The sequence below is a fragment of the Athene cunicularia genome (assembly GCF_003259725.1).
Source record: "Athene cunicularia isolate RWA chromosome 7 unlocalized genomic scaffold, athCun1 chr7_part1, whole genome shotgun sequence".
NCBI classification, from domain to species: domain Eukaryota; kingdom Metazoa; phylum Chordata; class Aves; order Strigiformes; family Strigidae; genus Athene; species Athene cunicularia.
This window is the reverse complement of record NW_020799107.1, coordinates 30,657,916-30,675,139: the sequence shown is the minus strand read 5'-3', so window position 1 is coordinate 30,675,139 and position 17,224 is coordinate 30,657,916. Positions and strand designations below refer to the sequence as shown.

The 17,224-nt window shown below is 36.5% G+C and overlaps 1 protein-coding gene across 4 annotated transcripts in view; it reads right to left on the bottom strand.

The window, feature by feature from the left end:
• Nucleotides 1–17,224, bottom strand: part of ACMSD (aminocarboxymuconate semialdehyde decarboxylase) — a 45,858-nt gene that overhangs the window by 17,526 nt on the left and 11,108 nt on the right. For all 4 annotated transcript variants that reach the window (XM_026852620.1, XM_026852622.1, XM_026852623.1 and 1 more), the window contains one exon: nucleotides 3,472–3,516. In XM_026852620.1, the coding sequence (XP_026708421.1) occupies nucleotides 3,472–3,516 (45 nt within the window). The remainder of the gene's footprint in view (nucleotides 1–3,471; nucleotides 3,517–17,224) is intronic.

Genomic DNA, 17,224 nt, shown 5'->3' with positions numbered 1-17,224 from the left:
GCACATGTTTCTATGGACTTGTAAAGACAGACAAAACAGTCTTTCTGTTGGCTTACGCTTGCACAGATTGATGAGATACAATCCACCAATACTTGTAAGGCCTGAATATTTCTTGGTTGCTTGAAGCTACTATAGGGATAAATGGAAATGGATGAAAGTCAGAAGACCCACATGAGCCTGTGTATTTGGGATGGGTAAGCGCAGCCATGCAGCAGATGTACTGGTCAGAGAACACACTGCATCTGCAGTTGAAAATTGAAAACCACATGAGGAAACACAGCAGCTATTCCTTCACTTTCACAGTAAACAGAAGCTAAGCGCAGGGCAGTCTTATGTCCCCTCTGGAAAGGGAATTCTCTTGTTTTCAAATGCCCCTTTATTTTTCCTTGCAAAACTGGTCTATTTAGGAACCTGTCTATTTTTCTAAATAAAAATTCCTGTTAAATTAGAATAGGCACTGTTAGTATGCTAAAACAGAAATAACTAATAAAATTTCACTACTTCTCACAGAGTTGGGTTTCTGTCTCCTGCTTCTGAGAACTCAGGCTGTTCTTAACCTTGAATTTGTTATTAACTTCATACATCATTCACAAATATATTGCCCTAATGAATATTTTAAAGCTCTTTTCAACAAATCTAACTCTGCTGCCTTGGCAAACTGTCAAGTTACTTGTTAGCTGTATCACAGGTTGTGAAAATTACTTGAAATATTACAGTCAGTAATGACAACTACATAGTCCTGATCCTCCAGTAAAATTGATTTTCCAACCTGACAGAAAGGTTTACTCTAGCCATACACTCTAATACATTAAAAAAAGATCAGCACATTGCTGCAGATTGCCTAATAAACAGAAAAATATTTGGGGTGTGAGTAGAAAGAAGACAGAATAGAACTGAGCATTGCATCACAGACTAAATACATCACGTGAAGTTTACTGGATTCCACTGGGAGTATTTCTGTGAACACAGGTGACTTAATTCTCTCCTCAAACCCAGCTCAGGCATAGCAGCTGACCTGCTCATATATATTTTCTTCTGCTAACACTGAAAACAATATTGGATAGATTGTACTTTTATTAGCAATTTGACAGTGCTCATACTTAAATGCTGAGACAAACTTGCATCAGGGTTTGCAATGTAAGAAAGGTTTCTAATAAGCCACGTACTGTTCGCATTGAAGAATTAGTTGAACAGTTTGCTATTTTCATTTGCATTTACTGATTCTTTTTGAATATGCTACAGGTCAAGGCTGAGCTCACAGCACTGTATGGAGGCAACAACAAACTTGATTATGCAGGAAAGCAAAATATGATCATCTGAATAGATTTGTGCTTGTCTGTGTAAGGATAGAAAGATCTGGTCCAGCAACACTGTGACTGGCAAGTGAGTCATATTGCTATAGTCTCTAGTCACTGCCACTAATCTGCACCTGGTATTTTTAAAATGAGAAATTACTCAGACACCTCAACTGGGAAACAATTCTCAGAGTTTTTTGCAGTATAAGAACAAAACGTAGATCAGGAAAAAAAAAATCAAGCTCTAAAGCTGGATGCAGTGCTGAAAATACCATAAAATATGAGATTTTTATTTTCAAGGTGAACACAATTTCCTAAGGGCACAGGTGAAGATTCTATTCTATTCTATTCTATTCTATTCTATTCTATTCTATTCTATTCTATTCTATTCTATTCTATTCTATTCTATTCTATTCTATTCTATTCTATTCTATTCTATCCTATCCTATCCTATCCTATCCTATCCTATCATCTGATATTTAAGGCTTTAATTAATTTATGTGGAAATAAAAAGAGATTTAAGTCCAGCAGGCTGATTTGGTTCAGCAAGCTGTATTTACAATTATTCCTTAACTACTCAGTCACATACCAAATTATATTTCTTTAAAAATGCATGCAATTATTTTCTTTCAGTTTGACCCTGATGTTTTTTCATGGAGTGATATGAAATGCTTTTGCTTTTTTAAATTTTAAGAGTTAACTTCCCCAGCTATATTTTATCTGTATTTTATTTTGCCATGCACTTTTTTCATGCAACATTTTCAGACAGAAGTAGGCTAGACAGAATTCTCTGCAGAGTGCATAAGGCTATTATTGACTTGCCACAAAGTTCCTTTGCAAACTATTTTTAGAAAGGAATTGTAGCATCAGACCTGTAACAAACAGCTAAGCTGCTAAAAATATCTCCAACAATTCTCTCCTTCCTGCACCTACCACATATCTCAGAAGCTGTGCCATCCACACTGGTTCTGCAGGTGGCTTGTTCTCCCCTCCTATGCCTTCTTAGACTCAGATCTGAAATTTCAGCATATTTGCTCCTCATGCTCAGTCCCAACCTTCATATTCTCATCCTTTTTCATAAACGGTTGTTAGGCATTTGACAACACAGCCTTGCATGTTATAGAATGACAACAGTATGTATGTCATTAGGTTGCAATGGACAGTGTTGTACCCATTTTATCAACTTTTTTCAGTTAATAGAAGCATATATACAATCACAAAGAAGTATGATTTTGCAAAGTGACAAGGGGATGAGGGAATGTCTAGTTCCACTGAAATTAACAGGCATTATATATTTAAATACTTTGGTTACCTGGAAGATGCAAGTCTTACTTCTCTAAAGACAATAAAAGTTGAATTTCTACAGAGAATGAATGAATTAGCCATCATAAAAAGAACCAATGAAGAAGATTGGGTACTATTTTCTTTATAAAGTTACCAACCTGAAAATGCTAAGTACTAAATCTTTCTATCATTTACCCCTCTAGTTTTCAGCATAGAATTCCTATGTTGAGACAATGTCTGAATTTCAGAAGATGGAGACAGATTAACTCTTGTAAAACACTGTGCATACAGCCTGCCATTACAGAACATAGCTGGGTTTAGCCAGTTATTTGCACTGTTCACATGCTTTAGGTGGGTCATGTGCTGACACTCTTTGTTCAGCTACTCATACTTTTAATTTTGCATCTTTTGTCTTGCAGCTTACTATATTCACAATGTTCTTTCTGCTCTTATCTACCCAACCTCTGTTGTCTTTACATTTTTTCCTGAATTATTGGGCTAATACAGTTTCTTTTGGTTTTGCTTCTCGTACAGATGACTGCATTTAACTAAAAAAAAATATCTAAATGTAATCTGCTTTAGGTTGGCCTATCTTATTGAAATGAATTCCTTAGAGCTATCCGTTCAAAGTCTTAAAATGAGATGATGATGATGAAAAACAAATACTGCTTCATATTTGTCATGAATCTGAGTTTCATCTCTCAAGCAAAAAGTTCTACTGAGGTATATTAGGACTTGGAGTGATATTACTTCATAGAAGATAGACCTCTAGAGAAATCTGTATCAAAGACATAGCCAATCTTATTGCCACTTTGCTTTTTAATAGATTTACTGTGGGTTTGTATTCCTGATAACGACACAAGATTAGCTTAGGACACCAAACAGCCCAAACCTTGCAGTGATGATCCAGCTGTACCCATCCACCATATCCGTATCTCTGCGAAAGAAACAAGAAAAAGCCAGCGATAGTTACTCCTCTGCAAAATAATAATAATCTCCATTCTTACTATCCAGCAGTACCTCATTCAGGAGAAACACATATATGCTCAGCTTTGAGCATAAGAGTTGCCCCATTAACTTCAGCAGAAGTGCAGAAGTTTACTGGACTGGACTAATAGTGTTTGTAGATCTGAACTTTTAGCTCCCAGTTCAGCAACATTTTTAAGTCCTACAATTGATTTCAAAGTACTTGAAGTTGCTTACTATATTGAGGTTCTAACTGATTTTGACACAGATTTTAACATAGAAAAAATATATCAAGCAGTTGGCAATATGAAATTTGGGCTGACAATTTTCCAAACTGTGATCAGTTAATCATTAGCACAAAGATGTATTGATTCCACTTTTCAGCTTTCATGATTCAGCAGCAGGGCTGAAGGTCAGTCTCTTGTTTATTAATATTTAAACAGCCAAGGGAAGCTAAAAAGGAGAAGCTTAGAAGCTCATTGATTCTTCCAGAGAGATTCAAAATTGTTTATGCAAAAACCCCAAAACCCACAAAAGATGCTGATTTCCTTTTACTTTCATAAATTATCAGATTAGAAATAAATGAAATCTTAAAATATCATAATAGACTGAAAACAGTGCTCAGAATTCCCATTTTGCTGTAAACAAACATTTCAAAGGAAACTGAGCAAGAGCAGGCATTTCTTTCACTGAAGTATAAACAATCTGAATACACTCCTGAATTTCCTGTGGTAAGAAATCATTACTTAATGACACTGTGAACTTTCCTAATGTAGGCATGCAGAGCCAAGCCTCCTGACTTCAGCCAATCAGAGATGCTAATGACAGAGGTAGCTATGTATATTCTATTCACATTTATAAATTTCTAGTTTTATATATATGAATATTTAAATTTAGGAAAAATTTGCAAATGACAGCTAATGAGAACTTTTAAGTTTTCACTAGTTCCATGCTAACTGCAGTTGTAAGCTGTGCAGAAAATGAATACCTGAAGGGTACTTCAATAGAGAAGCTCACTGTTTCTGAACTTAGTTTCTTCTTTCTTCCCCTCAGTTACTATTTGGAGGTATTGACAGTGCTTTCTATGAATGTTTAGGACATTAATTTCTATGAATTTTTATACTTTTTATGGGTTCCTAAGCTCTTAAGTATCTTGACAAGAGAATTTTCTAGGTTCAAGGTTCAGTATTTATTAGACCAGAAAAAAGAAAACAAAGTTTAGCACTATGTGTGCATGTTGGGATTGCCTCATCGGTTTTCCATGCAGGAGATGCAGAGAACTATGTTAATGGCTTGAATTTTCAGAGGACTCTAGGGAATTCTGAGACTTGTTTTTTATTCTGGGCCCATTAACAAACCATTGAATCACTCAATCTTAAGAACAGAGGAAACAAAAACTAGCAGGTGGAAATCAACTTTTAAAAAATTGGTATTTACCTCTTTATCAGTGTTTAAATAAATGCAACACTGGCCTACAGGGTCTAACAGTAGTAAATTCAGACTTGTTGTATGGCTGTGAACATCAAAAGATTCTTAGGGTGATTTTTATCTCAGTGAATTTATTGCCCTTTTAAAGTATATACAGACAAAAAAAAAATCTTTGAAAATCATGTAAAATCAGAATGAAGGGATTTTATAGGCGTTTTTATAGGGATGTTGCACAAATAAGGACAAAACTATCTGAAACAAGCAAGAGTAATCTGTCTTTGTAGCCTGAATATTTAAACTATCCATTTAAAACAGACATAATTGTTCTAAAAAATATGTCGTCTCATCTACATTATTGAGTGTGTATGTATTTCTCATTGAGGAGCTCTTATTACAAACAGAAGTTCAAATAGATATTTAAAAAGACCTTCCTAGGTAAATGAGGAAACAAACATTCTTCTCCAGGAGGTTTTGTGTGTAATGGTGCTATTTTTCAGTACTAATGAAGAAATAATCCTATGTATGTTCTTAATGCCAGGTTTTCTCATGACTTTTTCCTAATATGCTGTTTACATTTTCCGGCTGCTCTCTGACTAATATTGAACTGATACTTGACTCTCTTGTTTAAAAACACAGAGCTAATACATATGAAACACTTAACTGAGAACTTGCCATCATCAACCTCAAAATAATTAAGTGAAAGAAATGTACAGTGTAAACCAGAGTTTCAGTTAGTGTGTCAGATGCCCAAGAGCATGGCTGAAATAATGGTATTCTTTTGTTGTCAAGCACAGGCACAATGAAATCAAATGGTTCCATACTACTGTCAGACACAGGGATTGTTCATTCAAACTACAACCAACACAGAATTACAGTAAGGAAAGAAACAATACAGGTCTTCTCTTTTCTTCTCTGATTTTGTATCATGAATGGAAACATTAAAGAGTTATAAAAAATAGCTATCCTGGAAATCCAAAACCAATTTTTATTTGCAAATAATTTAATATATATGTGTGTATAAACTATATATAAATATAATTGCATGTGATCATTTTCAGTACGCTTTGTGGCATTGGAGATGTGATCCCTTATAAATCAAAAAGTGATCAGACATCTCTATATTGAATTGTGATTTTAATTATTTAGGCAATAAATCTAAAACCTAATTCAGAATGAGGTGACTACCTGGATTTTGATAATCTGAAATAAGAAAAGGATTAGATTTATTACATGAAAACCTAAATGACACTTTCTATTCTCAAATACTTTTTAGAAGAATTACAAGTATAAATTTGTCATTGAAAAATAATAATAATACCATGCAAAGATTCGAAGTTGACTTATAGTTTCAGTGTTCTGACAGCTGAGATTCTGGGTTTTTATTACAATATACTACTTCTTTTCAGTAACTGAAAAAATAACAGATATTAGTAAAATCATCATCATCATCATCATCATCAATTAACTGTATTTCGAGTGACCACACTCCTGTTGAAGTTAATGATTTTCATGCCTGTGGGCATATAATGTGAATTACTTTTCTCTTAAGTAACATTAATCTTGTCTAATATTTGCTTATTTCTCTTATTTAAAACAACAGTGAATACCATTTGGGAACCTGACTGCTCTGGTTTTATCAAGACAGTGGAATTTACACCTCATCATCTGACAATTTTAGGTCTCACAAAAAACTAAGCAAAAATATAACTGCTTCAGACTTAAATGAGTGGGGAACAGAGCCCAGTTTTCCATCCCTTTCTTACTGGGACTCTTGATTTGCAAAATAATGCAATACAAGTATCATATATATGAAAAAAAACCCCAAATTAGACAAAACCTAGAGATATTTATAACAGAACCCTTCATTCATTGTTCTTTCAAACATTACATTGGTAGAAATGGTTGCTGATAACAAGGCACTGAATAGCTAAACTCTTATTACCTTTTTTAGGTCAGGCCATTCCTTAGGTAGAATGTGGCTATGAATATCAATTTTCATTTTTGAAGTATCACAGAAGAGATACTCCTTCAATGAAAGTGTTTTCTGTGTAATTGCTACTGTCCTTCCTGTCCCTGGTTCAGCAGGTTATTAACTTTGGCTGTTGTTCAGATCCACCTGCTGCCTTATCAGGAGAGCTTGGTACAGTGGCCAACCAGGCAGCCCAAATCCCAGAGGAGTGGCTCTCTAAAAAACCAAAGGCTTGTAGCAGAAAGTCCCTGTTAATGCATAAACTACAGCTGACTGAGGGCAAAGGGAAAATGTATGCTTATATTGGCACTATGAAGGGATTTATTTTACACAGAATCTAAAATGAAAGCTTGTTTACAGTAGAAAATAATTCAATAAAATTGAATTAGAATGAATGTATTAAACATGATGACTTGAATTTCCTCCTTTCTCTGTCTTAGACTCTGAAATAATTTGTAGAGAACATATAATATACTCTTGGTAGACAGGCATACCTTCTCATCTGCTCTCTTTTCCTTCCCTTGTATTGTCTTTAAAGTTACACACACACAAAAAATAAACTCACAGAAATACCAAATTGTTGCCAAATCTATGTTCTGCACTTTATTTGCCCCTTTTGATTATTGGTTCACTTAGGATATTTACACATGCTACTGCATACTGGTGCTTACAGACTCTTAAGTTGACTCAAGATCTGGCAGAAGAATGGTTCCGATTACCATAATAATTAATGCTAGTGGAGTTCATCAGCTAATACAGCAAAGAGTTCCTGCATCCTAAGTTAAGCTTAACTGGAGCTAGCTCAGATTTTCTGTGAAAATACTCAATTTAGTATTAAACTTCTTTCCTCAAGATACCCTTGTCTTTAATTTGTGTTGTATTTTTCTCTGTAATTTCTTTCCTCTATAGTTTTATTTCAATGTCTGCTACTCACATGGTGTCTTCTTGCAAAAACTGGTTAACTATTTCCTAATTAATTTGTTTCTAGTGAAAAACACTGATTTTTTTCAAAACTAAATGCCATTATGAATCTTGCAACTTGAAATCAAGCAACTTGAAAAACAAGTGGCCCATTGTGTTTCATCCTACTTCTGACTTGGTAATTTTGTTTGGACTTAATAAAATAAAAAAAAAAAGGACTCTTGTATTTCCCTGCTTGTTCACTCATTAAGCAAGTCTGCTTCTGATTTGGTGAATTAACCTTCTTAGAGATATTCTTCAAGTCAGCTCCTTGTGACTGGGTTGTGACTGTTGCTTGATGCTGTGCTTCTCTGCAATGTGAGATCACTGAAGACTGAACGTTCAAAAGAAATAGGAAGCAGCAGCTTTGGGCAAGTATTCCCTAAATAAAGCAGGACAACCATTAATTCGCTTTAACAGATAAAAAATATGGGATTGAAAATAGAAATTATTTCTATCTCAAAATCAAAACCAATCTCTTCATGACCAATCTGCTAGGTTAAGCAGCAAATCTGCTGTCTTGCTCCCAAATGTGGCAGCTACGTTATATGGATCTAGCACTACAGTGTTAGCCTGTTGGCAAGCAATGTTCCTGCATATACAACCGCAGAGATAAGAAAGAAGTATGGATTCAGCTGTGGATACTTCATCATGAATCCTGTGAATCCATAGACACAAGGCAGAGTTAAAGCGAGTCTTTCAACAAACACATGTCTGGAAGACAATTCCCTATTTAAGCATAGAAAGCAGAGGTCCTAGTGAAGGAGAGGGGCAGGAAGATATTTGTGTATCTGAATAGTGTGACACCTAGTTTCTTAAGTCTCCATTGCTGCAGGCTACCATGCAGAGATCACAGCATTTCTTCAACACTGTGTTTTACTTTTCTCAGCTCTAAAAAAAGATTAGTTAGTTACTGCTCCCAAGACACAGCTTAGCTTGCATATAGTGCAGTACTCCCACATCACATTTAACAAAATACCTCATTTGGAAACCATACCAGTCAAAGGCAAAATTTGTATCCATTTCACTTGATCAAAGCAACAGTAAGACATCTGTCTATATCTGATATGATCTATTGGATCACCAGCAGAAAGACTGTCAGCGGCTACAAACAAAAGCATCTTCAGCTACTCAGGCACTCAACCTACTGCATGGGTCTGAAAAACAGGACACCTTCACTGATGTCCTGGACAATCTGCCTGATCATTAACAGTGAGTGACTTATGTCTCTCAGTCTCTCTGCTGAGTTTGTTTTCCCATGGCAACACAATGGCTTTTAGCATGGCCCTTGCTATCTGTCTCCATATGGCTGTGAATTTCTGGAGTGTGACACAGAGGTGCAGGAATTGCTGACAGGAGACAGGAAAACCTGCAGCTGTGTCAGATGGCCCTACATGGACAGAACTGAGCTTAAATTCACTGTGCTCTGTCAGGCAGGAAGTCATGACCAGATGGAAATTTTCACATGCATGATGTCTGGGGCAACAGAAAGTTATCTTTTACCATTTGTGGGCCCATATAAGACCTGAACTGTAGCCATTCTTGGGCTACCCACAAATAATTTACATCCTAGACCATTTGGATGAGACCACAAAGCTGGTCAGAAAAAAACGGAGAGCGGTCAATGAATGTACTTGGTACATCTACTAAAATGCATACAGACTTCTTCCCAGCCAAAAGTAGCTTCCTGCATCCTTTAAAATGGGACATACATTAAGATGGCATGCCTCACCTGCCTCAGTACACTTATGCATGGCATACATGTCTTTAAGAACATAGGCAGAAAAACATGCATTTATTATGGCCATTAATAACCAAACTGCATTTTTGATTTTGACCAACTTCCCTTATTATTTTGTGCATGATCTGATTCCTGTCTGTGTGGTTTTAGACTGGGAAACATGATGAACAACTCCTTCAGGACAATTTAGGTAGATGCTATTCAGGCCAAGGCTGATTTCAGATATGCAGACACAAGTCCAGCAGAACTACAGAGTTTTATTTCACTATAGGGACAAGCACTAAAGTGAAAGCGGTGTTAGATGTAGAGCATTAAATGCTCTTTTCCAAAGCTCTTTAGCTGCTTTTCTGAAGCAATTACAGAATCTGAGATTTGGAGTCTTCAGGCTGGAACGTCAGGGTCCAGTTCTGGCCTTCGTTTATCAGGGAGAAAGTATTGCCTTGTATCAGTGGGAAAACCATAAAGAGCATTCTTCAAAAGAGCATGCATCAACAAGCATTGGAAAACTGCAGACAGCTCTGCCACATACATGCTATCAAGGCAGCCCATTTTCAAGTAGGATGAACAACAGAAACAGAGAGGCAAATTCAGGATGCTGATGTTAGAAAGGGCTAAAACACTTGTGCCAGTTTTTTAAACCTTCAGTTTTGCATGTTATTCTCTGGCACATGCTCTTTAAACTGCACATTTGTTTGTGCAAATTGGCTATTTTACACATGTGCACAGCTTTGGAAAAACAAGTGGATAAGTCTTTGTGCTCCGTAGCTAAGATGAAGTACTTAAAGAATATGTGCCTTTCCAAATGAAATAAATGTTGAGCAGCGCACTTATATTGGTTGCTTAGCAACAAGTTGTCCTTTGGCTGTGCTGGCGACTGCACTGGTCCTTTGAGACTGCCATTACAGACCTTCTTGGAAATGTCACATTTGGAAAGGATGCAAAAGTCAGTAATTCTTTTTTTTGGTGTGGTATCAAATAAATAAACCACTCCTATTAAATTAGCCTAATCACAGAACTTAATCCTCTTCTGGGACTCCAGAGAACAGACTTTAGTGGAAGTGATATGGTTTCCCTTCTACAGGGAATAACAATGGCTATGGTTTCCCTTCCAATGAGGAATAATGTCATGCAGTTCCCATGTAGCACTTTCTGTACATAGATCTCAACTGCTTTACAGTGGATGCTATTTTTGACAGAAGACATTAGTATACCTAGCATAGCTACACAAGAAGGACATATCCCACTACAGTTACACCAGTAAAGTCCTTAATGAAGATGTATCCTTAAGAGTGGGTGGAAGTATGATTCCCTGTTCTTAAATGCCATGTACCAAACACTCCAGTGTGACTGTCTAAAATTCTGATGACTTGCATAGCTAGCTGGATTGCAATGTCTGCATTTCATTTAGACACATTTACAGAATGCAGTAGAAAAGGTACATACATCTCCAATCTAGAGCCGACTAAATCAGCTCAAGATGGCAGCAGTGCCGGTGTATTCATTAAATACCGAAGACAACTAGATTTTTCATTTTGTTATTCAAACGCCTTTGCAGAAACAAACAACTGAAAGAGCCTCTGTGTAGACAAACATCAGAGCTGATGCTGGTCTGTATCTGAGGCAGCTTAGCCTTGTGGAGAAGTTGGGCTTTTTAGCTCAGATGTGATGCTGTACTGATGCATGTCTGATGCTTCCAAGACTTAAACTATTAAATTTGTGTAATGAAGCTTCATGGCTGTACAAGCGCAGGATGTAGGCCACACCAGGTGGTCTTTCTGTTAGACCTACCGCAGCCACCACAGTTGTGTCACTAAAATTGATAGTGTAAAGGTGGCCAAGATTGCTGACGCCTTTGGCAGCACACTGCACTGCTTTGTGACTACTACCTAGCAAGAGTTCTGATGAATCACACAGCGGTGAAAGCAAACAACATGTCCTATGCCAAATTCCTGACCATTACTGTGTTCTCTGCTGTGTAAGTTAAGCCGTAATAAATTCTCATTTATTTTCAGGTTTCTAGAAAACATTACATTGTTGAAACTCAACTCTAAATCAAAACAAAAATATATGGCTATCTTTCAAATAATATAATTATTTTCTTAATACACTAAAACTTCAATTCTGCAATTTACAATGCATTTATCTTGCACAGAAATGTTCTATCAAAAATGATAACTAAATAGATATTTTCCAAAATATGACTGCAAGTAAAATAGATTTTTTTTTCCATGTGTAGACACAAACAAATAAAAAATACTCTATTTAAGCATGCATCAGGCCAAGTGTCACTCTCATGCAGTGGGAGCAACCAGACAGATACCAGTAGCATAAACATGGGCCAGAAAGAACAGATGGAATGAAGCTTACAGATAGAGATATTAAAAAGTCATCATTTTCAAGTTCATACCCCATGGTAACATCTGATATTGTTGTAATTATTTAGAAGGTTGGTGTCTAAATAAATAAATAGTAACTGTTGCCAAATGCTGTCTTAACTTTTTTTCCTGTGTGCTAGATACTCAAATCCCCACCTTTCTCTCCTTGCAGAAGCCTATCTGTGCCACTGTTTGGGTTATCTGATTATTTTGGGGATAAGAACGGTCTTCACAGAGCTTTTATTGCTTCAGAAAGGAAGCCAAGGAACCAACAGAAAAAACTAGTATCTGAATTTGTTCAGCTGCTTCAACAAATTCCTACACCTTCCTCTAGAACTCTGAAGAAGTGTGTTTATGCCTCCTCCGCATTACTAGGACTGGGCTAATGAAACAGGCTTATTCCTGGTCCTCAAGACCTACTTGAGCATGAAGTTTTATGTTCTATCATTTCAGAGTAGCTGTCAATCCCTGTCACCAAAGAGATCTGCAAGGGACTAAGATGAAACCCTGGCTCCGAGTAGGTGTTGTGCAGGTTGTTAGCCATAGCTTTAGACTGATGATGCATTTACTGAGTTTCTGAGAGGCAGGAATACTGAATATTGATACCTGTAGATTACAGCAGTGAGTGCCAAAGCAAAGACCTTTCCAACTATGCAGATGTTTATGATGCAAATGTTTAGGGTTTAGCACTGCAGCTGCATATATTCATTCATCTGGAGGTGGGAGTTTGGCAGGGGAATGTTTCCACAGAGGCTGCTTTCACTTGCTGAGTTCAGATATAAATATTTTTCTGTCTTTAAGTTTCAGGATTTGTTTTTCCACATACATTAATTCCAACATAGGATTTATGCCTCAAAGCTGTTTCTTTTGAAATCCACAAGATATAAGAATTATGGACCAGAGTGAGAATACAGTTCAGATTATCACAGGAATGAAGAAAGATACAAATATTGAAGCTCTCACTCATTCCCCTTCTTCCACAGACGCCATACCAGCAATCAAAGCAAACTGATTAATAATGACTAGCACCTTAATGCAAACTTCTCACAGAAAATGCTGTCAGTTAGAAGAAACACCAGCTGTTGCTGGGGGATGATAAGGAGATAGTCACAATACTCATACTCTCCCACTGGTGTCCCCGAGTGAAGACTAGCACTATGGAGGATCACATGATGGTTGGCATTACTTCAAGCAAATCTAATATGAATACTGCTGGAAGTATTGCTGTGTTGTCTGGTCTCAAGTAAATTTAGAGTTGAATCAGAAGGTGATGCTAAGGTCAGACTACATTTCTGTAACACAGAAGAGGCCATACTGCTGCTCCACAGGCTCAGAAATGTTACTCAGTAAAGGTTTGCAGAATATCCTATTAGCAGTTCATTGTATTAAGGTAACTTAATGAGTAACTAGTCAACACAAAAAAAAGGGTATTACTAGGTAAAACCAGCTCCCCTAGCAATTTGATTGAAAAGTGATATCCAAACTGAAAAATTCTGACTAGTAAGTGTTAACCAGACAGCAAAGTTGGTGCCTATTTTCTTTGCAAATTATCTGATAATTTCTTTACTCTTCAGCTAAGGTGACGAGTGCTTAGATTTTGATATGTGAATATATACAACGGGATTACAGAATCACAGAATAATTTAGGTTGGGAAGGACCTTTAAGATCATCAAGTCCAACTGTTAACCTAACACTGCTAAGTCTACCACTAAACCATGACCCTGAGCGCCACATCTACACATCTTTTAAAAACTTCCAGGGATGGTGATTCATCCACTTCCCTGGACAGCCTGTTCCAGTGCTTGAAAACAATTTCAGTGAAGAAATTCTTCCTAATATCCAATCTATCACTAATCTTCTATCTGAAAGTTGTGCCCCATCTTTACTAGACGTAGGTCTCAACTCATCAGATGATTCTCAACAGATGAAATTTTTTTTTTTTACACTTCAAAGTACCAATAAAAGCATGGTACAAATAATAACTCGGTCCAAATGAAAGCTCTGTTCAAAAATACAAAATCAAATTAGTAATCTTTCAAAATTCTGTATGAATTTCAGTCTGCTCTTGACTAACAAATAATTTAGAAATATGCAGTAAGACATTTACGTAACGGGTAAATAAGCATAGTTACATGGTTGACGTGCCCATTTATTTCAAGTTCTAGTACGACAGTGGCTAGGACTTGGATGACTTTAGTAAACCAACCATGTCAAGCAACATAGGACTCTGTATTAATAACACAAAACACTTCTAGAAATAATGCTTCAGCTAAAAGAAAAGTTTTGCAAATCCTGGTTACTCTTACAAATAACTATTATCCCAAAGCCAAATCCATCATTGACTGAAAACTCCATGAATTTGGTGGGCTTACACCATGACTGAAATCAGTCACCCAGCTCTGACCATTTTATTTTAGCCTGTGAGTTGCACAAGTGAAATAGAAAAGAATATTATTTGTTGTATTGGCTTTTCTCCTTTAGAGGGGTACTCATTAACAATTTTACCACAGCTTTTAAGAAAGATTTTTTGTTTCCCCAATAAGACAGATTGCCTTTCCTGGGGAGAGTTCCATTCTAAATTGAAGCATGTGCTTTGATTCATGTTCACTAATAAATATTTAAATTCATGCTTAACTTTAAAACACAGTATTGGAATTGGTAGCATTACTAAGTTAAGCAAATGATAATCCCTACATTCATACCTGAGCGTTTGCCTCAGTCCTGCTTATATTTACATGCAACAAACTCTAGTAACAATTATATGCACACAAAGAGAGCACAGAAAGAATGGCTTCAAGATTTATACCAAAAACATTGTGGAGTGAGTCCAGACCACTAACTCAGGGACTCCACTGAAGAGTCATTCTGGCTTCATATGCTCCAGCAAGTATAAAAGCTCCACCAAGTTACAGTCTTAAAGCGTGTGTCTTCAAAAATGATTCAGTAAATTTATATTATGGTCACAGTTAAACAATCATGTTACCATTTAAAAAAACAAACTTATTTTAATGCAGACACCTGTGCACTTTGATTTACAATTTGTGCCATACAAAATCCAGAAAAAAGATAATCCAATGCAACTACTGATGTATGAAGAACCAGCATCTCAACTTGAATTATTTTCTCAGCTATCATACTTAGTTTTCCTCCTGGGAAAAGGCAGCTACTGCCTTTCTCTTTTTTAAGTCCAACATTTGGAACTTAACAACGTCCTCTCAGGATGGACAACCTTCTTCACAATTACTAAAAAATGACCCATGACTTCCTGGTTGTGTTTAAGCATGCTTTACTAATTTGCTTGCTTTTTTTTCCCTTTATTTGCTGAAAAAAATTAAGAAATTTGCACTTTTTTGGTCACAGCTACAGCCAGGACTGTACAGCAGATACATCAAAACATGTGTTTACTTCTGAGTTTGATGGTTATAAACAAAGCTACTTCCTAAATAAGATGCATTTTCCCCTTCAGGACATTGTCATTCATCTCAACTCAGTATTTCACATTAACTTTTTAACGATCTAAAAATATTGCAGATGTTTTAAAAGTACTCTGTTATAATTAATGATTTTGAAGCCAATAGATGGCCCACTGAAGTCACCAGGAAATTCAGTAATTTCAGAAGGGATCTCTCAAGCAATAGTTCAAAAAGTAGTTTTGAGCCACTGGAAAGACAGAGTAATTTAAATGAGAAATTACAGGTAAAATTTGTCCAGAGTTCAGTAATTAAATGCAAGGGCATTTAGAGTGCTGGTTTTGGATTATGTCTGATTGCCTATGTCAGTATGGTGCCTCAAAAAGAGCTGCGTTATAAATCATAAATTTGTTAATAATGTTTATGTGGCTCGCTGTGAATACTACAGGTTGTGATTTGTAGTGCATTAAGTGGAGCACCACACGGTGATTGCAATATATACACAGAGCACTTATTGATTGAAACAGATTTTGCCTGCGGTAAGTGACGCAAGCTTGTGCTGTCTGATTTTGTGGCCGATGCTGCAATGTCAAAGTACAACTGGACTGAACTGCTGCTAAGTACGGTGGATTCATAATGAATGTTTGACATATTCATATAATTCACTGGTTGGTGAATGGGTCTCTTAAAATTCCTTTGTCTCTATTAATACAGCATTTTTAGGAACAGAAAAAAATACACTCTTCCAAATATCCATTTTTCTAATATGCTTGCTCATCTCCACTGTATATTCTTAAACAACTGGATATATTAAAATCTCCTGGTGACTTGGAGCATTACCATTTGGATCACAGTGTAGTATATACACTTCAAATACTAGGGTTTGTATATTGATTTTCAGGAAATGCTCACCACTTACCAAATAATAAAGGAAGTCCTTGTCACTAACCTTTTTCATATGAAAATCTGTTAATTAATAATAAGATTTGATACCATTTGTGAAGCTCTCGAGTGTTGGATCCTAATAATAAAATACGTGTGCTTACAAAAATTAACCCATAATACAATTAAACAATACTTAATTTCTAATGTTACTAATCAACTAAAACCTACGTTCAGTCTCTTAATCTCAAGTGACAAAAAGAAACCAGTTACTCCAATTCAGTGAAACTATATCCTAGTCTATACTTGCAGTTTTTACGTTATGCATAGTTAAAGACTTTTTAAATTAGTCTGTTCTATGTGATTCTCTGTAGTTCACTCAAAATCTCAGAATTTGTTTCATTCTCACCTGCATTACTTGGTGCATACTGCGTCTTTCAGACACTCACCGCCTTGCTAGGGAGCTGGCCAGGAAATAGCAAAGGAGGGCTACCACAGCAAGATGGCCCCTCTGCTATGTTCCCATGGAGACGTTGTATTTAATTCTTTTATTGGTTTGAAAGTGTGTGTGTGTGTGTGTGTGTGTTTGGTTTTGGGTCGTTTTTTTTTTCTTACCCCATAACATAAAAACCATGTATATTGCAAGTATATTTTGCCCTTTGGGAACCAGAAATAATAATGTTCAGACATCAATGTCTGGATGCCTACAGTTGGGTCCAATGGAATCACAACTATATCAAGACCTGTGCTGCCTGGAATGAGACAGGATCCTCTACTGAGCCAGGTGCCAAGTATTTGTTCCTGCCTTCTCCTTCCTTCACAGCCTGGCTGTTAGTCACTGACTAGAAGTACAGATACCACAGGATGCTACTGTAACTCCAGACGTATGCATCCCCCCCCCCCCCCCCCCCCC